This window comes from Heterodontus francisci, chromosome 14, assembly GCF_036365525.1.
Source record: "Heterodontus francisci isolate sHetFra1 chromosome 14, sHetFra1.hap1, whole genome shotgun sequence".
NCBI lineage: Eukaryota > Metazoa > Chordata > Chondrichthyes > Heterodontiformes > Heterodontidae > Heterodontus > Heterodontus francisci.
Window position 1 is genome coordinate 53,360,298 of NC_090384.1, and position 26,230 is coordinate 53,386,527.

General features: G+C 41.8%; 1 protein-coding gene across 4 annotated transcripts in view; it reads left to right on the forward strand.

Moving 5' to 3' along the window:
• Nucleotides 1–26,013, forward strand: part of LOC137377043 (cytosolic 5'-nucleotidase 1A) — an 83,878-nt gene extending 57,865 nt beyond the window's left edge. For all 4 annotated transcript variants that reach the window (XM_068046228.1, XM_068046227.1, XM_068046230.1 and 1 more), the window contains exons 3-7: nucleotides 1,524–1,691; nucleotides 4,671–4,800; nucleotides 10,843–10,965; nucleotides 11,473–11,651; nucleotides 20,613–26,013. In XM_068046228.1, the coding sequence (XP_067902329.1) occupies nucleotides 1,524–1,691; nucleotides 4,671–4,800; nucleotides 10,843–10,965; nucleotides 11,473–11,651; nucleotides 20,613–20,918 (906 nt within the window). In that variant the 3' untranslated portion in view covers nucleotides 20,919–26,013. The remainder of the gene's footprint in view (nucleotides 1–1,523; nucleotides 1,692–4,670; nucleotides 4,801–10,842; nucleotides 10,966–11,472; nucleotides 11,652–20,612) is intronic.
• The last annotated feature ends 217 nt before the right edge of the window (nucleotides 26,014–26,230 follow it).

A 26,230-nucleotide genomic window follows, 5' to 3' on the forward strand; every position in this document is an offset into this window, starting at 1 on the left:
TTCTCAGCAGGCAAAAAAAAAAGTTGGCCCGCCCATGCAGGCTGCATGTCACGGAACCGCCACAAACTTCTGTTCAGCGGCTCATTTAAATAGCCAGGGCAGAGTCCCCCCCCCCGATCACATGGCGGGGGCGGGCTGTCTGTCCTCGGCAATGGTGTCAGCTGCCTGTGTGCAGGTGCTGATGCCAAATCTAAAGGGCTGTCAGCACTACCAGGATATTTAAATATTTAAAGATAAAGTTAATAAAACTAAATAAAGACATTTCTTCTGCCTCTGTCCCACCCCTCCAATAACAATTAAATTAATTATTTTCCCTTCCCCCCCCCCCCCCACACCAAAGCACTTAAATTGTCCATCTGACCACCACCCCCCAAATTACACAAACTTTAAACTCCAACCCTTCCCACCATCCCTTACACCCATGACATTAATGTGACCCCTTCCACCCGCCCCACCCCAGTCACACTGATAAACCTACCTCCTCCCCCCCCTCCCCACCAGTGTGGCCCAGAAGTGCTGCCCACCGGGCTGAAGATCGCAGCGGGACATCAGGCAGCGACGTGTCATTAATTCATTCATTTTTTAATTTATTTAAACATTCAAATTGGGGTCGCGAGCGGCGGGGGCCGCCATGAGGCTCACCGCCGCTGGTAAAACCGGGCCAGGCCCTCCCAGCATTGGGGTGTGTGGCGCCCTCTCCCAGAGGCTTCTTCAGGCACTCCCTGCCATGGAATCCAACGCCTGGGGGGAGGTGGGGGGGAACAAAATCCAGCCTGCAGTGTGCAAGCTTCATTTCCTCCTATTGTTAGACCAAGTGATATTTATAATACAACCCAGTGACCACCTTCAGCCCATGCTTCCTCTTGTCATGAATCTCATTTTTCATTCTATTCTCCAAATCTCTATTTGTGGCTCACCTACGTGTGGGCCGGTATTCGAACTGGGGTTCAGTGATATTCCCTTTCTTCCAGAAGTCCACTGAGATAAAACAAGGAACTGTCATTCGGAGTAAGATTGTCCCAGAATCCATAGGGTAAGCAACACTGTTGAACCTGCAGTTTTGATAGCATTATTGAAAACATCATGTTTTCTTTCTCTCCTTTCTTGGAAAGTGCCTTGTCTCCACTGTAATTGCCTGGAGAGGCACATTTTAATTTAGGACCTTCTCTCAAGGAATTCCACGTGCAGACCAGCACTTATCACAGCTTGTTGGAGCTTGGGATAATGCTGTTGAACAATAAGGTTAATGATAAACATGTGTAATAAAAGTTCCCAAGTTACATAGGCCATCCCAATGCTATTGAATAGCACATTCAAAATCCATTGTATAAGTGTCCCATTTCCATTGTGTCAAGCATCCAATCCGTGTGCCGTATTCCTTGCTACGAAATCAAAATTTAACAGTTTGTAATCTGAATCCTTTCCGGTATTAGGTTATGGAGCAGTGCTGAGATAAAAATGAGGTATACATTTTTGTGCTATGCTGACAGTCATTTTCACTCCTTGCCATCTTCCTGCTGCAGAAAGACTCAAAAGAGGCCATAACAATTGCCATCTCAGCCCGAGCTCTCTTTGATATGGAAGAAGAGTATGAGTTTTTCTTGACAGAAGAAGTTGAAGAGCGTATAAGCCAGCAGATCAGCAATGAAGACATACCTCTGAAGGAAGGCATCGTTTTCCCATTCATTAAGGTAAGTTCCCACAAATGCCCTGGGCCAGTCATGAACCATTCTATGAAATATCTATCTGTCTATCTATCACAACCTTGCATTCAGGCAATTCAAAATTGCATATTGTCAACATTTTACTGTTGCAAGTTTCAGATGTGAAATTTGTTCAAAGTCCCTTACCCCTTTATGATCCTTAAATACATCATTGTCATTCAGTTTCAGCTTCTATGATTGTCCTCAATTACAGAATCTTCCTGAGAACTTATCTTTTTGACCATTGCTTTGTTCCCCTCCTCAGCATTTCCAATGCTTCTTGTTGTCCCCTTTAGTGAGGCACCTTTGGATGTATTTTAAATGCACTTTATAAGTGCAAGTATAGCTCTAGATGTTAAATAGCCAGGATTTTTTGTAGTCAACAACAAATGAACAGCACTTACCGTTCATTACACTTACAGCTGACCATAGACCTCTTGTGGGCTTAAGTGTGGCAACTTAAACAGTCACATGGAGTCTGATACGGCATGGCACTGTCTAAAAGGGATATGGAACCTGTGTGAACAGGGCAAAATTTAACTAGTCAAATTGAAGAATGCCTACTGAGGCACACAAAATCTAAATCAGGAGATGCAAGTTAGAATTCAATGTAAAATCATATGTACAGAAAACACAGTAAAGAGAGGGAAAGATGGGATTAAGAGAGCAAGATAAAAGACAAAGAAAAAGTTAAAAAGCTCTTTATTTTAATTTTTTTAAAAATCTCCAACAATAGTTCAAATTTGAAGGAATGAGACTGCATACCTTGAAAAGTAAATTTTCAGTACCAGGGAGGTGGTTTGGCAGTAATTGAGACCACTCCATTAAAAACTCTAACTTTTTTTGCCATGTTTAGTGGGTATGTAGAGGGTAAGTACCACAACTTCATGGCCTTCGTCTGTTTGAATGCTGAATCTCTCGATGGGATACTGTTGTAGTGAAGCTTGTAGAGGAGTATTGAAAATTGGACTGATTTCCACATTTAACTGTGTACGTGTGGAGGTCAGAAGTTGCTATCTGATTTACTCCTTAATAACGATGAGCAGTGGTAGCCTCACCATTGTTCTTACCACAAAATCTAGGCCATTGTTCTTTAAATGGTAGTGGAAGAGGTTTGAAAGTTTGAAGTATCTCCAACAGATATTGCTGTTTTCCTGGCTTGGTTTCCCTCCCCTGAATCTTTCTTGACTCATGTTGGGGTATGGTTCCATGGTAGGGGTTCCAATTCTGGTTAGATATATACTTGGAGGTATTATCACATGACTTGCTGCCTCCAATCGGCCAGTCCTCTCAATCCTGCCATTGGGCACCCAACATGCCCATACTTCTGATGCACTGTCTTCCTCATGCCAATTGGAAAGTGAGTAGACTCTGCATTACTCAATTGAATGATTCTTGACTGTCCTCATGTTCAATATATTTTATAACTAATGAGCAAAACTATTCAAAGAAAATAAAAGAAAAACACTTTTTTATTGCCCAGTGATTTTATTTCTTCCTGATCTGCTCAAAGCATTAATCGCGAGATTAATCTTTAATTCCTAAAGATGTCAGGGCAGTACTCCAGGGTTGTCAGCCCTATTCCATGAGTGTCAGCTAGCTCCAGCTCTGACCCAATTGACCTTTCTCTATACATGAGGGTCAGCAGGTTATTTGACTTAAGTGTGCTTACCTGAAATCCATACACACACATTCTCCAGCATGGGCTGACAGATTAGCAATTAGAAGGGGAGGTCTTGCTGATTTATCCTCTTTCGATCCTAGAATGTTGAGATTAATTGTCGTTCCTTTACTGCTGTTGATATTGAGATCAGCCAATTCAGCACAGACTGAGGTCAAGCCTGGGTCCTTTCTGATCTGTATTCACTGGCCACTGCACTTAATTACCAAGCCACCCAGTGAACTACAATTATGTATAGACTGTTGAAGTTTGTGGATATAATTTGGGTGAGAAGCATTGTACAGGAGTAAACTGAGAAAAAATATTAACAGCTACAACTGTTCATTTATCTGAACTGAACACACTGGGTACAGGTAGACCAAATGGTTTTGAATTTGCAATTTCAATTTGTATAACTGCAGTACTCCCTTATGCTGTCTGCAAAATCCTTAGTTTTGGTAGAGTAAACATTAATGAATTAAATTTCTTCAGGGCAAAGGCTTTTATCACTGATTAGCAATAGTTGCTTATTAAATATGGTAACAGACTGCAAAATTACAGAGCCATGGACTGCTTCTTGTCTCTTGCTGCCAACAGTTGAATACTGGGAACAGATCACCAGTCCTCTTTCCTGCAGCTGACATAAGGCCTAGTAGCAGAAGTGAGGCAAAATATAAACCCACAAACCAACCTGGTAAACTTACTGCTGCAGGTGGCTGATACTAATTATATTTGTGAAGAAGAAGGTTGTAGTGCTTAAAGCAAGTACCTTTGAGCCAAGAATGCTGTCAACTGTCAGTTTGGGTTCGAGTCCTATACAGGTCTAAAGCTCATAATCCAGGTGGATGCTTCAATGCAGCGCTGAAGGAGTGGTGTATTCTTGAAGGAGTCATCCTTCACTTGAGTTGTTAAACTAGAGTTTTTCCTGCCTGTTCTGGTGGTTTGGATTCAAGGTCCCTTATCAATATTTGAAGAACAACAGGGAATCTTCTTAACCAGTACCAGCAAAAAGAAAACAGAATAACTGAAAATTCATCCCATTGCTGTTAAAGGGATGTTGTTCACTCTGCAGAATGCCTGCCACATTTGTCTACATAACAACATGAATTGCATTTCAGGCTAATTTATTTTGTGAAACAATCTGAGTTGCCTTGACATGATAAGCCATTTATAGATATTAGTTTTATTTTTATGCTTAAAAACTATAAGTATTTGTTGAATGGCAATAGCAATTTATAGAACAATGATCAATTCTGTCTTCCTTAGCCTTCAGAGTGCAGTCTAATTTCCTTCATTGTCTCCTTCAGGCAGTTCAGATGGTAAATAACAGGTTACTGGAGAGAAATCCTGAAGAAAAGCAACTCTTTGAAGTTATCCTTCTATCAGTTCACAACGCTGAAGGTGGAGTGCGGATCATCAATAGTGTAAATCATTATGGTGAGTTGGCACGTATACAACTGAGGTGTTCGTGACTGCTGATAGCTGCATTCATTCTTGCATATGTTTACAGCAGCTTATCCTACAATCATCTCTACTATTGCAGGTTGTAAAGAAAATAAGCCCTATTTAAGAGTATTCTCTTATTGATCATTCATTCACCTCGCTATTGCTTTTAAATATTTATTCATAATTTACAGGATTATTTATTTTGTTTTCAAAAGAGTGGAGCAGATATTCATAGAGCCATTTAGAGTTATTTGCGGTATAGGAGGCCATTCGGCCGATTGAGTCCCTGCCTGCTCTCTGCAGAGCAATCCAGTCAGTCCCATTCCCTCTGCTCAATCCCTGTAGCCCTGCAAGTTTATTTCCTTCAAGTGCCCATCCAATTTCCTTTTGAAATCATTTATTGTCACTGCTTCCACCATCCTCGTGGGCAGTGAGTTCCAGGTCATTATCATTTTTTGCATAAAAAATTCTTCTCACATCTACCCCTGCATCTCTTGCCCAGAACCTTCAATCTATCCCTCTAGTCCCTGTGCCATCAGTTAATGGCAACAGTTTTTCCTTGTTTAACTTAGCTATGCCTGTCATACTCTTGTACACCTCTATCAAATCTCCCCTCAATCTTCATTGCTTCAAGGAGAACTACCCCAGCTCTTCCGACCTAACCTTGTAACTAAAATCCCTTATACCTGGATCGATTCTGGTAATCTCCTCTGCACCCTCTCAAGGACCCTCATATCCTTCCTAAAGTGCAGTGACCAGAACTGGACGTAAAACTCTTATTTGGGGCCTAACCAGAGCTTTATACAGATTCAGCATAACTTCACTGCTTTTGTACTCAATGCCTCTATTTATGAAGTCCAAGAAGCCCATATGTTTTGCTAACCGCTCTCTCAAAATGTCCTGCCACCTTCAAAGATCGATGTACGTGCAACCCCAGATCCCTCTGTTCCTGCACACTCTTTAGACCTGTGCCGTTAAGTCTATATTGCCTCACCTTATCTCTTCTACCAAAATATATCAATTCACACTTGTCTATATTAAATTCCATCTGCCATCTCTCTGCCCATTCTGCTAGCCTATCTATGTCCTCTTACAGGCGATTCATATCATCCTCACTGTTTGCCACTCCTCCAAGTTTTCTATCATAGGCAAATTTTTAAATTCTACTCTGTATTTCAACATCCAAGTCATTTATATATAGAAAAACAGTCACTGACCCTTGGGGAACACCACTGTCTACCACCCTCCAGTGTAAAAAAAACCAACCATTTGCTAGGACTCACTGTTTTCTGTCCTTAAGCCAATTTTTTTATCCAATTGGACACTGACCCTCCTATTCCATGAGCCTCAATTTTGTTAACCAGCCTTTTATGTGGTACTTTATCAAATGCTTTCTTAAAATCCAATATCCAGTTCTTTCCTGCCATCAAAAGATTCAATTAGATTAGTCAAACACGATCTGCCTTTTACAAATCCATGCTGGGTCTCCTTAATGAACTCAAACCACTTCAAGTGCCTGTTGATTTTTTTTTTTCCCCCTGATTACTGTTTCTAAAACCTTATCCACCACTGATAAACTAACTGGCCTGTAGTTGCTAGGAATGTCCTTACACCCTTTCTTGAATAAGGATGTCACATTTGCCACTCTCCAATCTGCTGGCATCTCCCCCATATCTGGGTAAGTTTGCAAACCCTTCTGCTATTTCCACCCCCACTTCCTTTAGCAACCTAGAATGCAAGCCATCCAGACCAAGTAACGTATCTACCCTAAGCATAGTCAGTCTTTCTAGTATCTCCTCCCTCTCAGTTTTTACCCTATCCATTGCTTCTACTCTCTCCGCTTCTACCAATATTTTGTCAGATTCCTATTCCTTGGTAAAAACCGATATAAAGTACTTTTTTTTATTGATTCATGGCATGTGGACGTCGCTGGCTAGGCCTGCGTTTATTGCTCATCCCTAATGGACCTTGAGAAAGTGGCGGTGATTTTTATTTTTGTTTCATCATAATCTCTATTTCTCTCATAATCTAAGGAACCCTGTTTTTAGTTCCCCTACTTTTCTTCTTTGTTGGAATTTACCTAGCCTGTACCTGAAGCATTTCTTCTTTAAATATAACCCATTGTTCCGTTACAGTTTTTCCTGTCAGTCTTTGGTTCCATTTTACCCTGGCTAGATCCTTCTCATCGCATTGAAATTTCCAATCTAGCCCGTCTACCTTATATTTCTTTCTTTTCTGCATTACTAGTCTAAACCTTATGATATGATGATCATTCTAACCCAAGTGCTCCCCTACAGACACTTGGTCCACTTCATTTCCCAGCACCAGATCCTCCTAGTTGGGCAAAGTACATACTGATCAAGGAAGTTCTTCTGAACACATTTCAGAAATTCCTCCCCCTTTCCTTTTAATCTATAATTATCTCAATCGATATTTGGGTAATTAAAGTCCCCCAATATTAGTACTGTATAGTTCTGGCATAAATCTGTGATTTCCCTGCAGACCTGCTCCTCTATCTGTCTGTCACTATTTGGAGACCTATAGAATACCTGCAGTAGTATGATCATACTCTTTTTGCTTCTCGGCTCCAACCAAATGGATTCTGTTCTTGCTCCCTCAAGGACATAACTTCTTTCCAACACTATATCCTGGTGCCCATCCCCCTGCTCATTTAGCTTAAATCCTCCCCAATCAGACTCATGAAACTCACACAAGGACATTTGTTCCAGTCCTGTTGAGGTGCAACCTATCCCTTTTGAATACGTGCCGCCTGCCCCAGAACTGCTCCCCATGTCCCAGGAACCTGAAGCCTGTACTATGCTTCAAGCCACGTATTGATCCTCCCTATCTTATTTCTATGCTTGCTGGCGCGTGACACTGTGAGTAATCCAGAGATCGCTACCTTCAAGTTCCTACTCTTTAACTTCCTCCCTAGCTCCCAAGAATCTGACTATAGGACCTGCCCTCACTATATCAGTGGTACCAATGTGTACCACACCTTCTGGTTCACTCTCTTCCCCCTGTAGAATATTCTGCACTCTCTCCGTGATGTCCTTTACCCTGGCACCAGGGAGGCAACACACCATGTGGGACTCACGATGACAGTCACAGAAATGGCTGCCTGTTCCCCTAATTATGGAACTCCTGTAATAACTGCATTTCTAGCATTTGCTGCCTCCTGCACAGTCCCTTGCCCATCGGTGCCATGGGCTGGACTGCACTTTTTCAAGGTATTGTCACTTCCAGTCGTCTCCAGAGCTGAGAACCTGTTTCAAAGTGGCACACATCCTGATGGCTCCTGCACCTCCTCCTCCTTCCTACTCTTCTGGATGGTCACCCACCCTACTCTCCTGAACTCTTATTGCCTGTAGGGTGACCACCTCCTGGAAAGTACAATCCAGGAATCTTTCTTGCTTCCTGATGCTCCACAGTGATTCCAGCTGCCCCTCAAGCTCGGAAATCCTGAGCTCGAGCTGAAACAGGTGGAGACATTTCCTACACACATGGTCCCCCCAGATACGTGAAGTATCTGGGATGGTGTTGGTCAAGGGCTTCCCTCCCCCCACTCCCTCTACACTGTATCCACTCTTCAAAGCTAGTGAGGTCAGCCACTTTTTGTGTTTTGTTTTCCTCACCAACTCCACTGTTGCTAAAGTACAAGACTGCTTATTTGACATCCATGAGCAGAAATTTCCTCCAATTAACTATTGGGAAGACTGAAGCCAATGTTTTCAGTCCCTGCTTCAAGCTCAATTCCCTAGCTGTTGACTCCATCCCTCTCCCTGACAATGGTCTGAGATTAAGCCAGTCTGTTCGCAACCTTGGTGTCAAATTTGACCCCGAAGTATGTTTCCAACTTCATATTCGTTTCATCACTAAGACTGCCTATTCCACATCTGTAACATTGCAGAGCTTCACCCCTGTCTCAGCTCATCTGCTGCTGAAACCATTCGGCATGAGCAAACATAGACCATAAGTGTTGAAAAAAAACTTTCAATCTGGAGTGTATCATATCCAAGCTTGAACCTCTTCACAAGTCTGTCCTTTTCAGCTAGGGTCGCTGTATGGTGATGAAAAGTAGAAAGACTGGCTGATCCTTTTCCCCTTTCCAGGCTGGGGGTGCTGAAGTCAATTGCAGTTGCCCAATTACAGGTTTGGTTAAGATTAACTGAATCATTGGTGTTCTATCATCATTTTGCAAAACACTTTTCATTGTATCCAGGTGATTGTACATTCAATACCAACATTGGAAGGTGTCTTGACTGGTGAGAATGACAATGATACTATATCAAGATTCCTACTTTGTTTGAACCACTGATGTTGGGGGCATTGGATTTCCCCTACCAGTTCCTGACAAGTGTTCTCTTCTACAACAAGTGCAGCACTGATAACAAATGGTTCAAACAAACTAAAGCAAGAAATGTCCACTGCAACATGTACATGCTTTAGCTGCAGGATCTCCCGTGTCAATGCACTGACAATAAAGCCAATGTTATGCTTATGAGTTAGTCACTAACATGTGCATTTAATACTACAATTCTTTGAATGCTGTGTATCTTTATGGCAAGATGTGACAAACAGCCTTTAGAGTATGATGGCTACATCATAGCTTTTTTAAAAATTCTTTCATGAGATGCTGGTGTCACTGGCAAGGACAGCATTTGTTGCCCATCCCTAATTGCCCTTGAACTGAGTGGCTTACTAGGCCATTTCAGAGGGTAGCTAAGAGTCATCCATTGCTGTGGGTCTGGAGTCACTTGCAGGCCAGACCAGGTAAGGGCATCAAATTTCCTTCCTTAAAGGACATTGATGAACCAGAAGGGTATTTGCGACAATCGATAGTTGCATGGCACTGTTACTTAGACTAGCCTTCAATTCCAGATTTTTAATTAATTGAATTTAAATTCTACCAGGCGCCATGGTGGGATTTCAACTCATTTCATTGGTCTGGGTCTCTGGATTACTAGTCCAGTGACGTTACCACTATTTTTTTATTTTATTTTTTTATTTTAGAGATACAGCACTGAAACAGGCCCTTCGGCCCACCGAGTCTGTGCCGACCCATTTATACTAATCCAACACTAATCCCATATCCCTACCACATCCCCACCTGTCTCTATATTCCCCTACCACCTACCTATACTAGGGGCAATTTATAATGGCCAATTTACCTAGCAACCTGCAAGTCTTTTGGTGATGGGAGGAAACCGGAGTACCCGGCGAAAACCCACGTAGACACAGGGAGAACTTGCAAACTTCACACTATGCCACTGTCATATTCTGAACTAACTTGCAACAGTTTGACACATAAAGTCTTGGAACCAGCATAGTTATTTTTTTAGCAACTGTAAGTAACCCAGTGGAGCACTAGAATAGAGAAATTAGAGTTCAGTGACTGACTTCGACTGATGTTGGAATCAGGCGTCCCTGTAAGCTGAGTTTCAGTATTCCTTGGCTGTGTCACCAGATTGAATGCAGCTACTAATGGAGGTATCCATCTTTTTTTTTAAAGAGTAAGGAAAGAAAGTAAAGAAACATCTTGCATTTATATAGCGCCTTTCACAACTTCAGGATGTCCTAAAGCAATCTACAACCAAAGAAGTGCTTTTGAAGTGTAGTGCCTTGTATTGTGGGAAATGTAGCAGCCAGTTTACACACAGCAAGATTCCACAGCAGCAACAAAATAAATGACCTGGTTTAATGACACATGTTGATGTTGTCCAGGACACCAAGAACTCTTCCAGCTCTTCTTTGAATCTTTTTACATTCAAACTGATAAGGCACACAGGGCCTTGGTTTAAAGCCTCACTCCAATGCGGTGCCAGCCTAGATTTTGTGTTCAAGTCTCATTAGTGGGACTTGAACCCACAACCTCCTGACTCAGGCAAGAATGCTACCAACGGGGCTATGGCTCACACCAAGGCAGGAACGGGTGGAAAGTTTAGCAGACAGCAACAGGGGCCCATGCTGAAAGTGCAGATCCTGTTGGTCCAGATTGCTGATAGGAATCTACATCTTGTATTTCTTTTCTAGGTTTGGACATAAGCAAATTTTGCTTTCTAAATGGAAAAGATCCTTCAAAGTACCTACAATCACATGATGTGAAGCTGTTCCTTTCAGCATGCGAATCTTCTGTTTGCAATGCACTGAAAAGAAGTAAGTGGTCTTGATTTGTGAAGCTGGTTATACAGAGAAAGAAGGGATCCTCGAAGGCTTTGCACTTGAAATATCTGCCTAGAAATTGGGTGGGGCTTAATGGGCATTCTGGAGGCAATTTATTGGGTAATGAGGTATCGGGAGGAAGAATTGCATAGAATCATGTGTGATGCCATTGAGGAAATTGCATGGGGATTGAGAGACTTGTACCGGAAATTGAGATACTCACAGGGCATTATGCAGGGCATGAGGTGTACCCATAACAGTTGTTGAAGCAGGAATGAAGTGTATCCTGATTCCCCACACGTATGCCCCTGGGGTACATCTCATTCCCCTGAACTGCTGTTTCTGAAGAATGAGAAATACCTGTCTAATTTTAATTTCTTCATCTAAGCTCTGGAGCATGAAGCCCAATTATAATCTCACAGCTGAGATTCGCTGGCATCACAAATATATTCATGCCATTCATTTATTAATTAAAATTAAAATTTATTTTTCCCGCTACAGACATTCCTGCAGCTCTAATGATACACCAAAAGTGTCAGACAGCAGAGGAACAACTGAAGGTGGCATTTGATGGGGACTCAGTGTTGTTCTCAGATGAGACTGATCTTATATTCAAAGAGAAGGGTTTGGCTGAGGTCATCAAGTATGAGAAGGACATGGAGCATATTCCAATTGGCGAGGTAAGGTTTATATTGTTGGTCAGAAATTGTTACATGATATTTTAGAATTTTGTTTGTGCCTAGCCATCTTCTCTGTAAGCCATAAGTATACCTTGCATATCATCCTGAAGCACCTTTGCTGGTTCCCAACACCCAATATTAACAGGCTAACCTAGCAACCGCAATTCTTCAGACAGGGCAGTGGAGCAATTGGGAAATTTGCCTGTTGCATCAGTAGTAGTAGTAGCTGGCATACGTTGTGATCTTTCCGCATGAGGTTCATACTTTATCTTGCTCTTTTGTGTATTGTGCTGGTATCGAATTTCAGACATGCCATCTGGCAGTTTTTGAGCAGAGGGTATGCACTTCCCTCTAGAGAGTTGAGGGAGAGAACAATAGGACAGATCATTCCATTAAAATTACAAATAGACTCCTTTCACTTGCTCTATGCTCTTTAAGAATAGCCCTACAAAAAGTATTTTCTTTCACTATTTCACTGGTGAGGAGAAGGAAAGTGAACAGTGATGCATCCCAGCTTTGAACAACACTCCACAGGCAGGCAGTGAATGGAGCAGCGGATCTGCCACAGGTCACGTGAAGGTAAAGCAGGAACTGGATGTAAATTGCTCCCAGTTAGTATTATTAGTTTGATGTGTACAGTATGTTTTTACTCCCTGATATTTTCTTCTGTTAATTTCAGCAAATCTGTTAACATCTTTTGTGCAGATACAGATTCACTAAAGTACTCCGGAAAATATTGTGGATTAAGATGCTTCTGTCTTAAAGCAGTAGTGTGCTAATAGTGTAAGTCAGGCCCTCTATCCATGTTTCATACTTTTATGAACCTCAATCTGCCTTATCCAAGAGAGTGCAGGTGAGGACAACATAGCAAGAAAGGATGTCTTAAGAAATTGGTGGAGAATTTAGGCTCTGTAGCACCCTTTTTTTGTGCGCGATGAGGCCTCTTTACGTTCGAAAATAGCATCTGTATTGACGTTCACACTTTTGACAGGAAGTGTGCTGTATGCCACATTAGTAAAGGGGTTTGCGCTCAGGCACATGACAATTGCCAGCAGCATGCAGAGCCAGCAAATCATGATGCCAGTCTGTGTACTGTGCTGATTTGACACAGGCAGTGTCATTTTCGAATGCCAGACTCCAGCTAATGCCACTGTGAACCTTGCAAAACTGAATACGTTGAATGAAGGGCCAACCCTCCCCCTCCAGACCTGAACCAAACACCATTTAAAGGGATCATGAACTATTTGCAGATTAGCTTCTGGATTATTTCTTCTGGTTGTTGGTGCAATACTACATGTTTTGGTGCGCTTTTCCATACTTGTTTATAGTTTCAAATATAATACAGGGAGTGTTGCAGCTCGTGCTGAAGTGCTTTTTGGTGACTTAAAGGTTTGTGCTTAAACTAGTTGTTTGCAGACATGGTTGACCTAGTAGGCCTTTCTCTTGGAATTAAGCATGACTGGGAAAATGAAGAGAGGACACAGAGAGGCGGTGGCGTAGTGGTAATGTCACTGGACTAGTAATCCAGAGGCCCAGGCTAATTCTCTGGCGATTATGGGTTCGAGCCCCACCACAGCAGATGGTGAAATTTGAATTCAATTAATAAACCATGCATCCATTGTTGTAAAAATCCATCCGGTTTACGAATGTCCTTTAGGGAAGGAAGTCTGCAGTCCTTACCTGGTCTGGCCTACATGTGACTCCGGACCCACAGCAATGTGGTTGACTCTTAAATGCCCTCCGAAATTGCCTAGCAAGCCCCTCAGTTCAAGGACAATTCGGGATGGGCAATAAATGCTGGCCTAGCCAGTGATGCTCATGTCCCACGAGCGAATATTTAAAAAAAGGAACAGAAGAAGCTGCTGGAAGATGGAGAAGGGGAGAAAGAAGGGCTGTCAGAAGGTGGGTGTTTAGGGAGCAATTCTCTTATCTGAACTTCCGTGATGACTCATGTCTGAGATGGCTGAACTTCACTAAAGAAATCGTTACTGAAATCTGCGAACTGCTACAGCCAAAACTCCAGCGGCCCTATCTAACAGCACTGTCGATATGCCTACAAGATACAGACTGCTGCAGTTCAAGAAGGTAGCTCACCACCACCACCTTTTCCAGGACAATCTCATCACATCAACAACCACATACCATGAACAAATTAAAAGGAACCTCCGAGCAGGGCAAGGATTGAATTGCCTGTGACTGTCAAGCTAACTATGAATCTGAACTTTTATGCATTGCTTTTTATTCATTCAAGGGATGTGGGATCACTGGCAAGGCTAGAATTTATTGCCCACCCCTAATTGCCCTTTATGGTGGTGGTGGCTTGCCTTCTTGAAGACAATTTGTTATGCCATTTCAGAAGACAAAGTTAAGAGTCAACCACATTGCTGTGGATCTGGAATCATGTATAGGTCAGACTGGGTAAGGATGACAGATTTCCTTCCCTAAAGGATATTAGTGAGGCAGATGGGTTTTTATGACAATCTGGTAGTTTCATGGTCACCATTACAGGCACTAGCTTTTTACTTCAGATTTAGTTTAATTAATTGATTTTAAATTCCCCAGCTGGTGTGGTGGGATTTGAACACAGGTCTCCGGATTACTAGCTGTGCGCACCTAATGTCAACTCTGCCACTTTCCTGGACTGAAAGGAATTCCACTCCCTCAGTGTACGGCTGGTGTGTGACACAGGCAGTGCATCATGCAGGTCAATGCCTGGTATCTTGGTGCTAGTCACGATTCATTAATTCTGTGCCAGCTGTACTTTCACCACCACGTCAGATCAAGAAGTGATTACTGGGTGACCGAGGTTATCCACTCACAACATGGCTCGTGACTTCGGTCTGGAACCCACACACACGTGCATAGCAGTCATTCAATGAGAGTAATATCACAGAGCCCCATCAGCGTCCTCGATCACAGCTTCCACCTGGACTGTTGTGGAGGAAACCTGCACTACTCAGCTGAATGGTCTCTTTATGATGGTATGTGGCATGCTGCACAATCTTGCCATCACCTCTCAGATGACAAGCTGAGGAGGAGGAATATGAAGAGGAAGAGAGGCTACAACACAACCCTTTACTGGTTCTGCATGATCAAATAGTTAATGAACGATGCCAGGTTCTTGCAGCTATACTCTTGGCATTGACTTCAGCCACTATCTCTTCCCACTGCTTCCAGCGCACATGATTGGAGGGTTTCCTGCTCCACTGAGGAAACAGATCATCTTTCCTCTATTCCACCTCTTCCACCAAGGCCTCCACATCGTTGTCTGAACACTTTGGTGCATGCTGTCTACCACGGTCAGCCATTGTTGAATCTGCCACAGCACACTTGAAAATACTTTCAATACCTCCAACGACCGCAGTGTATCTCCCCTTTAAGAGTTGCAGTTATAGGCCTCCTGCTGATGTGTGCAGCCAGTGAACAGTGTGGGGAGCACTGACCTTATGCAGCAATCACAGAAATGAGCAGGCAGCACAAATTTGACATCCTACCAGCATTGCAATTAATGGTCGTGGGATACTCACGCATCATGATCCCCACTGCCCATTTCCAGGGTTTATCCATTTTAACCCCATTATGATTAGTGAAGGCGCAAAAGATCTGGGGATCTTGTCCTGGAATGTCAACCAAGAAGACAGACCTTCCTTCAGCTTAACAATCTGATTGTTACTACAGAGTTTACTTGTCTGAATGCTGTGTGGGATCTCATTGGCAAATTGCATTTCTTGGTTGAGACAGGATTTTCATGTCCTTGATCAATCCTGTCACATCCCTGGTGTATCCAGCTCAATTTTCATAATGTGGCTTCTGGCTGGAAAACAGTTTTTCATCCAAGAAAAAACTGGAAACTGAACTTCCTGAGGAATGTGCTAGAAATATCCATTTCCCCTGGCTTTTAGTATTTCTGTTTGATGTTTTCTGATTTGCCTTTTCTTGCTGTTGTCCATAGAGTGTACACAGCAATTGTTACGCATGTCTTCTAGAAGTAGCTTTCCAGTTTTAGGTGCAGGGCAGACAATTTGTAATGCTTCACTCTTTAGAAAACACACATACACACACCCTCACCCCTGACATACAAGATTCCAAATATTCCAAACTATTGCTTCCTCCATGTATGGGCAATATAGCCTCCTCACAAAGCAGTACCAAGGCAGATTTGTGCACACCAACTTTCCACAATCAGCAATGAAATAATAACCAGATAATCTGTTTGTGATGTCAGTTGAGGGATAGTCACCAGGCTACCAGGGAGAATTCCCCTTCCCTTTTCTTCCCAGATCTTCAGTTTAATTTCTCATCTGAACGATGGTACCTCCAACAGTGTACTGCACACAGCAATTAAATAAATGACCTGTTTTAGTTATGTATGCCGAGCGATAAATGTTGTCTGGGACAACAGGACAAACTCCCCTAAACTTTGAATCTTTTGCATCCACCTAATAGGACTGACAGGGCCTTGTTTTAACCCTAAAGATGGCACCTCCAATGGTGCAGCACTCCTTCAGTAATATGCTGGGGTTCAGCTAAGATTTTGTGCTGAATTCTCTGGAATAGGACTTAATCTTCTGACTCAAAGATTAGAGGGCTACTGGTAAGCTAAGGCTGACACCTTTTTATCATCTATTATGAACATGTCAAGGATATTTAGGAGATATAAGTAGATTTAAGACAGGCTAATGGGGTACCCATAATTCAAAAAGGGTAACAAAGGTAATACCTTTGTAATACAGATAATTTTAGGTAAAATAACGATATTAATGGTCAGAAGCAAACTTGAGGATCATTGGTACAGCAACAATCCAGTAAACAGCAGTCAACACCAGTTTTATTGGGGAAGATCCTACCTGAAAATCTACTCAATTTCTTTGAGGAAGTGTCATCCCAGCTTGACTGTTATAATCCTTACTGCATTGCATGTTCAAGCTTGACTTCCAAAGTTATTTGATAAGTTCCACATTAATTAAGCTGAGGAATAGGATAAAAAATTCTGAAGGGTAGGAAACAACTGGTACTGGTTAGAAGGGTTATGTACAGTTTAGTCAGATAAGTACTCTGTAGTGTTTCAGGACTCTCTTCTAATTTCCATCAATAACATGACAATACCAAATGAGGAGAGAGCCCAGAAATTACTGATTGAGCTGAACAAAATATGTAAGTGGGACAAATAATGGCAGATAAAATGTTATGCATGTAAGTGCTAAGTGTTGCGCGTAGAAGAAAAAAATAGATGGCATATATACTCAACGGTGTTGAAAATCTGAAGATCAAGTTGAGTCTGCAGCCTCTACTCAACATGACCAACCAATATAGGGAAGCAATTAAGTGGACCAATTGAATAATGAACTATATGGCCAGGCCTGATATCAGAAGGCTATTCTTCATGCAGAGTAACCAGCACTTGGAAAGGACTTCTGGGCACTGTAATGGAGCTGAAGATGAAAACTAAATCAGAAGATGTAGTGGTCAAATTGTACAGTGCTCTGATCAGACTGCACCTTGATGACTGTGTTAAGTTCTGGTCAGTGAGAAACATGGGAGACATTCAATTGCTGGATGTTGTGCAGAGATGAGCTGTGAGGCTGATCGCTGATATCAGGGTTGTTTGAATTGTGAGAAAAGACTGGAGAGTCTTGGGATTTTCAATGTGGAAAAGATACATTTCAGAGATGATCTTATAGAGGTCTTTAACATCCTTGAGGAAATGGAAACGTTTAATCCAGGATGCTAAAGCAAAAGCAAAATACTGCAGATGCTGGAAATCTGAAAAAAACCCAAAATGCTGGAAAATTCAGCAAATCCGGCATCATCTGTGGAGAGCAAAACTGAGTTAATGTTTCAGGTCGATGGTCTTTCATCAGAATTGGACAGACCTGATAAAAGGTCATCGACCTGAAGTGTTAACTCTGTTTCTCTCTCCACAAGTGTTGCTGACTGTTCCCAGCATTTTCTCTTTTTAACTCAAAATACTACTTCGTATGAACCAGCAAGAGTAGGACAAGGGGAGAGTTTCTGACTAGTAAGTTTAGGACTGATGTCTGAAGGTTCTTCTTTACACAGAGTGATAAACATTTGGAATGCGCTTCTGGACAGAATGATGAAGGTGGAAACCCTGGAATCATACATGAAACAATTAGATGCAGCAATAGCAGAAATGTGAGGTCATCCGAATGGCCTTCCTCATTAGTTACTATCTGGTGATCTGTTGAACTGAGCTGAGGTTTGCAACTGTTTAACTGCTATTTTACTGCAACATGAGATTGGTACATGTGTATTTTGTGTTGTCATTTCATGTCGTTTTAATTCTCCAAAGGTAGTAGATTAAAATAGGTACAAATTGGTGAGGCAAACATTATGATTGGAACATATAATACCCTCAGTCATCTCTCTTTATATTTCCTCCCTTCTCTTGAAAGCATCAACGTCTTGGTGGAATGGTTTTCAGTATCCTCCCCCTCTCTGTTGCACCATCAGTAGAACTTACAGCTGTCTCAACCCTATTTTCCTGGCAGCCCTTTTTTCCAAGTGGCCATTCTTCATGAATGGTGGTGGGCTATGCGACTGTGGGATGCGTCATATCAGCCCTGAACCTACCCCCACCTGGAATCCAGACATGCATACTTTACAGCAATGGTCACTGGATGATGACCAGAAGCCAATAAAGATGAGGGGTGGGGGATTGGAGATGGCATGTTCACAGACTGATTGTAACAACATCCTATCTGATTTCAGCTAACATGATACAAATCCAGGTTCAAATCTTGTTCACATCACTGAGTGTCTGCCGGGCAGCAGATTGAGAGCCCAGTACTTTAAAATCCTTTTAAGCCATTTACTTGCAAAATGCTCACAGCCTGTCTCTGAAAGGACTAAATGAACTGATCTCAGTGAGAATTGCAACAACAAACCTACATTTATAGAGCACTTTTAATGTTATTAAAATGACCTAACATGCTTCACAGGGGGGAGAAACTTGTACTTCACAAAAATGAGAGAATCTGGGGAGTAAAAAGCATGATTTAAAGTATAGGGATGAGAAAGTGTTTAAAGACGGGGAAAGGTTGTGTTTAAAAAAACAGAGTTCTATAGATTATAGATTCTTTAGATCTAGACAGTTGTAAGTTCTGCCATTAATGGTGGAATGGGGATGAGGGGTGGAGGAAAGAAGAAATGCTGACCAGAATTTGAGGGGAAAATGGCTCTGATGGAGGACAAAATTGGAGGAGGTTACCAAGGTAGAGAAGGGAAAGACTGTGGAGAGATCTTTAGATGAAGATTAGAAATTTGAAATAGAAGCAATAGGGAATAGAATGCCAATGCAGGTTGTGAAGGATTGTTGTGATGGACATTGGAACAAGATGGGCTGCAGAAGTTTGGATGAATTCAAGTTTGAGAAGGTGGAGCTTGGGAGGCTGGCGAGGAGAGCATTAGAAATATAAAATTGGGAGGTGACCCGAGCATGGTTTCAGTCAGTGGTGGTGAAAGTGAGGTGGGCAGTGTTACATGCTTAAGCCGTCATGATGGTGACTAGCATTGCCCCTCTAGCTTCTGGTTGCTGTATGCGGCTGGCTTGTTGCACTGCGTGGTCCCTTTAGGATTGGCACGCGACATTTGTGCACAACAGCCTGTTTGTTCCCTGTGCAGCACATTCCCAATTGCCAAGCGGTCACGCACCCGTGCAGCTTCGAGGGAACATTAATGGCAGCAAGTGGGGTTTGAAGCTAACTTCTGGGTCACATCATTTACCAACATTGAGGATCTATTGGTGCAGTTTGAATGAGCAGTCAGAGAGGGGAGAATGAATCAGTTCCAAGAGTACAGTGTTTTTGGTGGAGATGGAATATAATGTTCATTTTCCAAGTGATTGAAGTGATCAATTAGAGGAAATTCTGGCTGATCAAGGGCTTGATTTTGATGAGGCAGCCAGGCAGGATACGGATGGCTATGGCTTTGAAGAAAGTGGTGGAGAGATAGAGTTGGATGCCGCCATTTACAGACAGTAACTCATCCAGATACCCTGCAGAATTTCCCCATCTGCCGTATATCATTCATTGATACTTTGATTTGTTTTCTTAAAAATTTAACCTATCCAATGTGTATCATTTTGAAAAACAAACCATGCAAATCCTATCCTCACCTCTGTCTTCCAAATGCACTGTCTTGCATCTTCATTCATTTCTTCTGTTGTTGACCATACTTCTCTTTCTCTACTTTATTTTATTGATCAGTCCTAATATGAACTTGCCGGTGGACTTGCACAAGTACATCTTTTACCCATGCTAGAATAATTCATTGTTTCTTCATGAAAGGAGGGACAAAAATTGGAGGAAGCAACATGGATTTACAACTCACATCACTCTTGTTTAGAAATAGTTTATGCTTTTAATGTGCAACGTGGAGTCCACCAGAAATCTGTGCAAGCAGAAGAAAAAAATAATTTACACTTAATCAACTACCATCCCAATGGTTTTTTGATCAACAAATTACCTGGTGTGACAGTGACATAGCTAATCTAATTTGGTTATAGAGGTATCACAATTGCCTCTATGCCCCTATGTTGGGGAGTGGGAGGAAACATCAACTCAAGTTCCTGCTCCTGATCACAATTCAGTGACCTTGGAAAGTAATTGTGTATTGACTTCAGCTTATGAGACTATCAGAGTTAGCTGTGGAGTGCCCTGTCCCCCACAGTCTAAAATCCTGGTGACACTCACTGCTGCGCCTCATAATTGCTGTCCAACCTACTGGAGAGCCTGTGAGTCAACACCTTCAGAATAGAAAGGGAGAAGAAAATAAATACACTTATGTCACAGCCATTTAAGCATGGACTTGTCACTTACCATCTGTGGTTCGTGCCACTCATTTAATTTTGCATAAACCCTAATCTTCAATATATCTGTTAACTTTTTAAAAGCCCAGTTCATTGTTATCCTATTGGTAATTTAACTGTTCTGTTGACAGGGCCCGTTGAAGAAATTTGCCATGATTCTTGGAGAGATGAAAAAGAAGTTTAGTCCGGAGAATGACCCAATCTGTACCTACCTGGTGACGGCAAGAAGTGGCAATGACCTGGGTCTGCGAGCCATTAAAACTCTGCGTAACTGGGGACTCAAAATAGATGAAGCTTTCTTTATGGCAGGGGCTCCGAAAGGCCCACTTTTAGCCCACATTCAACCTCACATTTTCTTTGATGATAATGCGCATAACATCACAGGAGCACGTGAATTTGGAATTCCAGCTGCCTTTGTGCCAACTGAATGTGAATAGTTTGAGGTGGCACTTCCCCTCATTTGGGGGCAGTATTATGGGCTGGCAATATAGGGTTAATTTTCTGATTTCTCGCTCTCAGGGCAGAGCCTCACTAGCAAGGAACATATATCAACAAACTTCGTGCGCAGGCCATGAGTTTCCATTCACTAAAACCATGAGCTGCATATGCACAATTTGCTAACATGTACTTCCAACAGATGAGGCTGCTCAGCAAAAGTGCGTAGATCGAAAATTTACCCTTGTATATTTATAGCCTTCCATTCCGATATAGACCGTACAAATTAATTTCACCTGGTGAAGAATAGTTGTAAAAGGTTATGGGTTTTTTTTTTTGACTCAGTGCCATTCCCAGCACAAACATCTTTCACCTTGTGATTGCAAAATTCACAAAAACAATTATTAAAAAAAAAAAGACTAAATCACTAGTGCTGCTGTCAGAAAGTCAATGCCCTAGTCGGTAGAATTAAAAGCAGAGGTTTTGACGAGTTAAAGATGCTGATTCACAATATGTTTTATGAACTTTTTGTTTTACCAGTGGTAGAGGCATTTTGTGGCTCTTATTTCCACTTCTTATGTTTTCTGGAATTCTATTAATTTGTCACAAGCTCTCCTGGATTTAGGCAGTGTTAGAATGTTGTGCCAAAGTGAACAGAAAGGGGCTGTAACTGCCTATACTGGAGTTTGGTGTCAAATTCTTGGTTGCCTGTCTAAAATTAGTGTTGTTTTTACATTCCACAATTTTGGGAGATCTTTAGCTGTTAAATGATAGGGCAATAAAAATACATTAGGGGATATTTTAACTCCCTCCATCAGGGAGGAACAGCAGTTAACATAGAGCAGCTTTTTCCTGCTTAGATACCACACCACAAGCTATGTTAATGTTAGGTGGCTGAGGCAACTACCTGAGTCAGGTGAATGCTTCATTATAATATTCTAATCAGGGTCCGAACACTAAGATAGGACTGTGAGGCAATTTTAATGGCTTCTTGGCCAGAGCAACCACCATGGTCACCTTGACCAATGAAAGCTGCTCGACACCTAGCGGAGGCCTCAAAAGATAAGTAAAATACTTTTCTTTGTGGGGCCAGGGTGAGCAGCAACCCTCCCAAACCCCTGGGACTTACCTGATCAGCTGTCTCTTTACACCTGTTTGAGGCAAGCAGCTGGCCAATGGGATGTTAAAATCATCCGGACCTCCCACAAAGACACCCGAGTGAAATGTTTAGCAGTCACACACCTCTCCCCCTCCCCATTCTGGTTTTCGCCCGGGAAAGCCCACAGTTATATCCAGATATTACCAGTAAGCCAGCACAAAGGGAAGAGATCCTCTAGTGGAAACGTGCTCCTCTGTGGAGATTTTTTTTTAAATAGAGCGACAGTTGCTCATACATAGAATAGTTCTTCCTCTGTGGCGCCCTGTATATTCTCCAATTTGCCAATAAACATGAAAGCTGGAGAATCTGGTGATAAGTACTAACTCTATCAATTTGTAGCTACGCTAACACAAGCATTGGAAGGTGGACAGACTGCAGGAAGGCATCCAGGTTTTCTTTTCCATCATCCTCTTGTGTGTGATTCACTGTTGCACTGCTGAAATAGAGGGTGTACAGGGGTCCTGCAAAGGGGAATATTTTCAAAGGTTAACTGTAAAGAAAAACCAAGAACTGCCCTTGGTCTGTCCAGAGTCATGTATTAGGCTTAAAGAATACATGGAGCAGCCACAATTACTCCTTTAAGCGTTCTTGATAGCCTCTCTGGTAATGTGTTAGTGTAGTTCAATCTTATCATTTTGGAGCTCTAAGGAGTTATTTAGTGTGAGGGAGTTAAATAGTAAGTATTTTCTTTCAGTTGTAATCCTTGTACATTTGTGATGCTGACAAACCATTTGTGTAATTTAGGGAGGGGAATTAGAGGTGTTTGAGAATAATATAAATGTCTTCGTAATCTATTAATTTTTGTGGTGCAACACGAATTGGGTTGGCAGTAGAAACTGCAGCTAAACTATTACATCTAGGAAATGAGCCATGATAAAAGACCAAATATATCCAATGCACTCAGCTCACAGGCTACTTGCATTCCAACAGTATGCAGAACAGGCTTGAGGAGCTATATGGCCTACTCACTCCTCTGTTGTCTGGTAGCCTCATAAAAATATGTATTTGAAAATGAAATAAGTCTTATTCCTTAGCTTATGTTAGTCTATATTTCTTTATATTGATGTCCTTTTTTAAAATATATATTTAAAGATTCCTGCACCCCCTACCAAGTGGCCCATGAGTTTGTACACTGAAGGGGTGAGCTGTATAGACCAGGGAAGTCCCAAATTCGATATCCGTTCTGTTTTGATCTAGACTAGGGGAGGACTAGTTTGCTATAGTACCCCTGGATTAGGGGGGAGGGCATTGGCTTTAGGATCCCCATGTTTACTATCTAGTGACCCTTGCAGTGAATGCACATACATGGATGTCAAGTGAAAATGGCATGAGTCCTGGTTATATTGTTCTCCCCATGGACAAATGACTTGGCATTTACTGAGTAGGTTTATACAAAGAGAATGATTTGGTTGAAGCATCAGAAGGCTACTGATAGCAATGGAACTATATGCCAGAAAGAAAGCAACACATTCAGGTCAGTCGAAGGGAGCAATGACTACCAATTGACCATCATAAATGGCACTGTTTCATTATTACAGAAACTGCACTGTCAGTGAGGAATGGAGCTATCTGAGCTCATCTAAAAATGCAATGAAACATTACAAAATTCCAGTTACATTCTTCCAACTTGAGAGCAAATTCCCAACCATATAGTCGCCGTGGTTGTCCCTGCTGAATAAGCATAAGCATTTTGTTTTGCAGAGAAAGCTAGTGAATTGTGATTGATAAATAATTTTACATAAAACCAAAGAAATTTTTGGATTTTCTTTAGCTGTAAAGGTTCTTCAATGTAAGCAGAGAATTTGAGATTCCACGCTGTGGGCTCCTGTTTGAATGGTATCCTGCAAGTTCTTGGTATGTGAGATTTTTTTTGTTCATTAGTAGCAGGCTGCTACTAATGGTGTTAGAATCCTGTATTATTGTGGCTGTAGGCAGGAGGGTAGAAAAAGTTGTACCAACCAGTCTGTCACTACAGAAAGGCATTTTCTGTTCAGGAATTGAGGAGGGAAATGTCCACAGGCCACACCATACCTTCCTGTCTTTAAACTAAAGGTGATGAGTGGAAATATAGAAATAGAACACTTTTTTTTTCGATTTTGATACTGTTTAAACTTTCTCCCTGAAGGATGGGCATTGAACCTGGGAGTTCTGGTCCATATAGCTGGGTATCATATGGCACTTTTAAAGTTATAGCTTGCTTAAATGTGTCACTGATGGGCTTTGGAGGTCTGCTCAAAACGATATAAAAATGCAGTCTGTAATTAGATTGTGACTATAGTGTATCCTGTAAGCCTTAAAATATCTGATACAGTGTTACAAGGCAATACCAAACAGTAGATTGGATGAAGTCGTAAATTGCAAGAGCAAAGCCAAAGTGCCTACTAATCTAGATAATCTATATTTCGATTTAGACCAGCAAGAAAATTGAGCACTTAGTTCCACAGTCACAAGGGCTGAATATTTATTAAGGCTGTGGTTAAACTGCAACTATCAATCTTCATAAGTGTACATCTTGTAGGGAAATAACTCCCGGTATAAATAGGGGCTAGAGATCTTGTGAGAAAATGACACACATGGAGAATAGCATACCTTCTTTACATAAGACAGGGTAATACTGCACACTCGGCCAGAAATTCCACTGTTTCACGGGATGGAATTGGGGTGCTTCGCTGGAAATTGGTGCATGCCTGTGTTTCTGCTCCTCTACAGCTGCGATCCTGAACCCATTTGAGGAGGCAGGCAATTCTCCACTCCCATCCTGGTGTTATCTGGAGGCATGTTTGAAGAGGAGGCCTTTTTTGAGCTGCAGCAGAAATCACACCAGATAATGCCAGCAGTACGGCCAGTAATACATATGCCTGCAGGAAGCTGTGTGCATGCCACATGGGCCTCACTAAGAACAAATTTTAGAACAATTGGTCCTAGAGGAATGGGTTATAGTTTGAATCTGGGGCCTACCATGAGGATTCTACTGAAAGTCTTTTAAATCTTTACATTTCTCAGTCAGAGCGGTCTGTTGACCCCAGTGAGGGGCTGCACTGTCATCCCATCACTTCAAGTGAGTGGTCACCCTTTAAGTGCCACTTCCAGAAAAGAAAAAGCCACTCCAGGCGCTGCTTCACAAACCACTGACCACCTCCAGGCGCGTATCCATTGTCTCTCGAGATAAGGAGGCCCAAAAGAAAAAGAAAAGGGGCATGAACAGCCACCCTAATATATTAATGACTCCTGCCTCCAGGATTTGAGATAGGGTGATGGGGGGGTAAAAGCAGTGGATGAAGTTCTGCCCAGTCCAGCGATGCACTTCCAGAATCCCTACTATCCTGTATTTATAATGGTAGAAGAGTAGCATACTTAGTTTGGACATTATAGGAAGACAGTGCAGCCTATATTTTGCGTTGCAAAAAAAGAGGGATGAGAGAGAATTATTTTTTCAGTATCCAACTGGGTGTTCATCCTTTTAAATATTGGAGCCTGCATCATGTTTTGCTAGCCTAGGCCACTGGAAATTCGGTTTCAATTCTTGCCAATAAGAGTGCTGACAAACACATTGATATAGTTCAAGGTTATGACTTCTTAAGGATTGGGTTCCAAGCAAAATGTAATTTAGATTAATCTGTGTTCAATCAAATTATGCAATATTATTCAATATTAAGATGTCATGAAGTAATTATGTAAGCATTATAATTCCTAATTCAAAAAATGTTGCCCATGCACTTATACAAAACTGAGAGGCAGGAAAAGACCAGCTGGTTTCATCAAGTTGTTTCTACTAAATTTGAGAACAATTCTGTTGTTTCAATTTATAATACATTATCTGATTTTGATTGTATTATGTATAATTCTTAGGCCTAGTCTGCTATTTATTCTGTACTATACAAAGAATGAGTTGGTGCATACTGTCAACATTCACAATAAATGCAACAGGTTTTACAAAATGCTCTTGTTTTTGTACTCTTTCAAGCCTGTAATCGTTTCCACCTTACTGTGGATCCATATATACAGTGGGAGTGTAGCGGCTTTGAATGCATAGACTTATTACAATATCAGATTTTTGTTTTGCAAGTGGATATAGCACTACTCCCTGGAATAAACAAACACTGTTCAGATGAAGCGTATGTAAAGTGAGTAACTTGTTCTTGCTGAGCTGCTGAC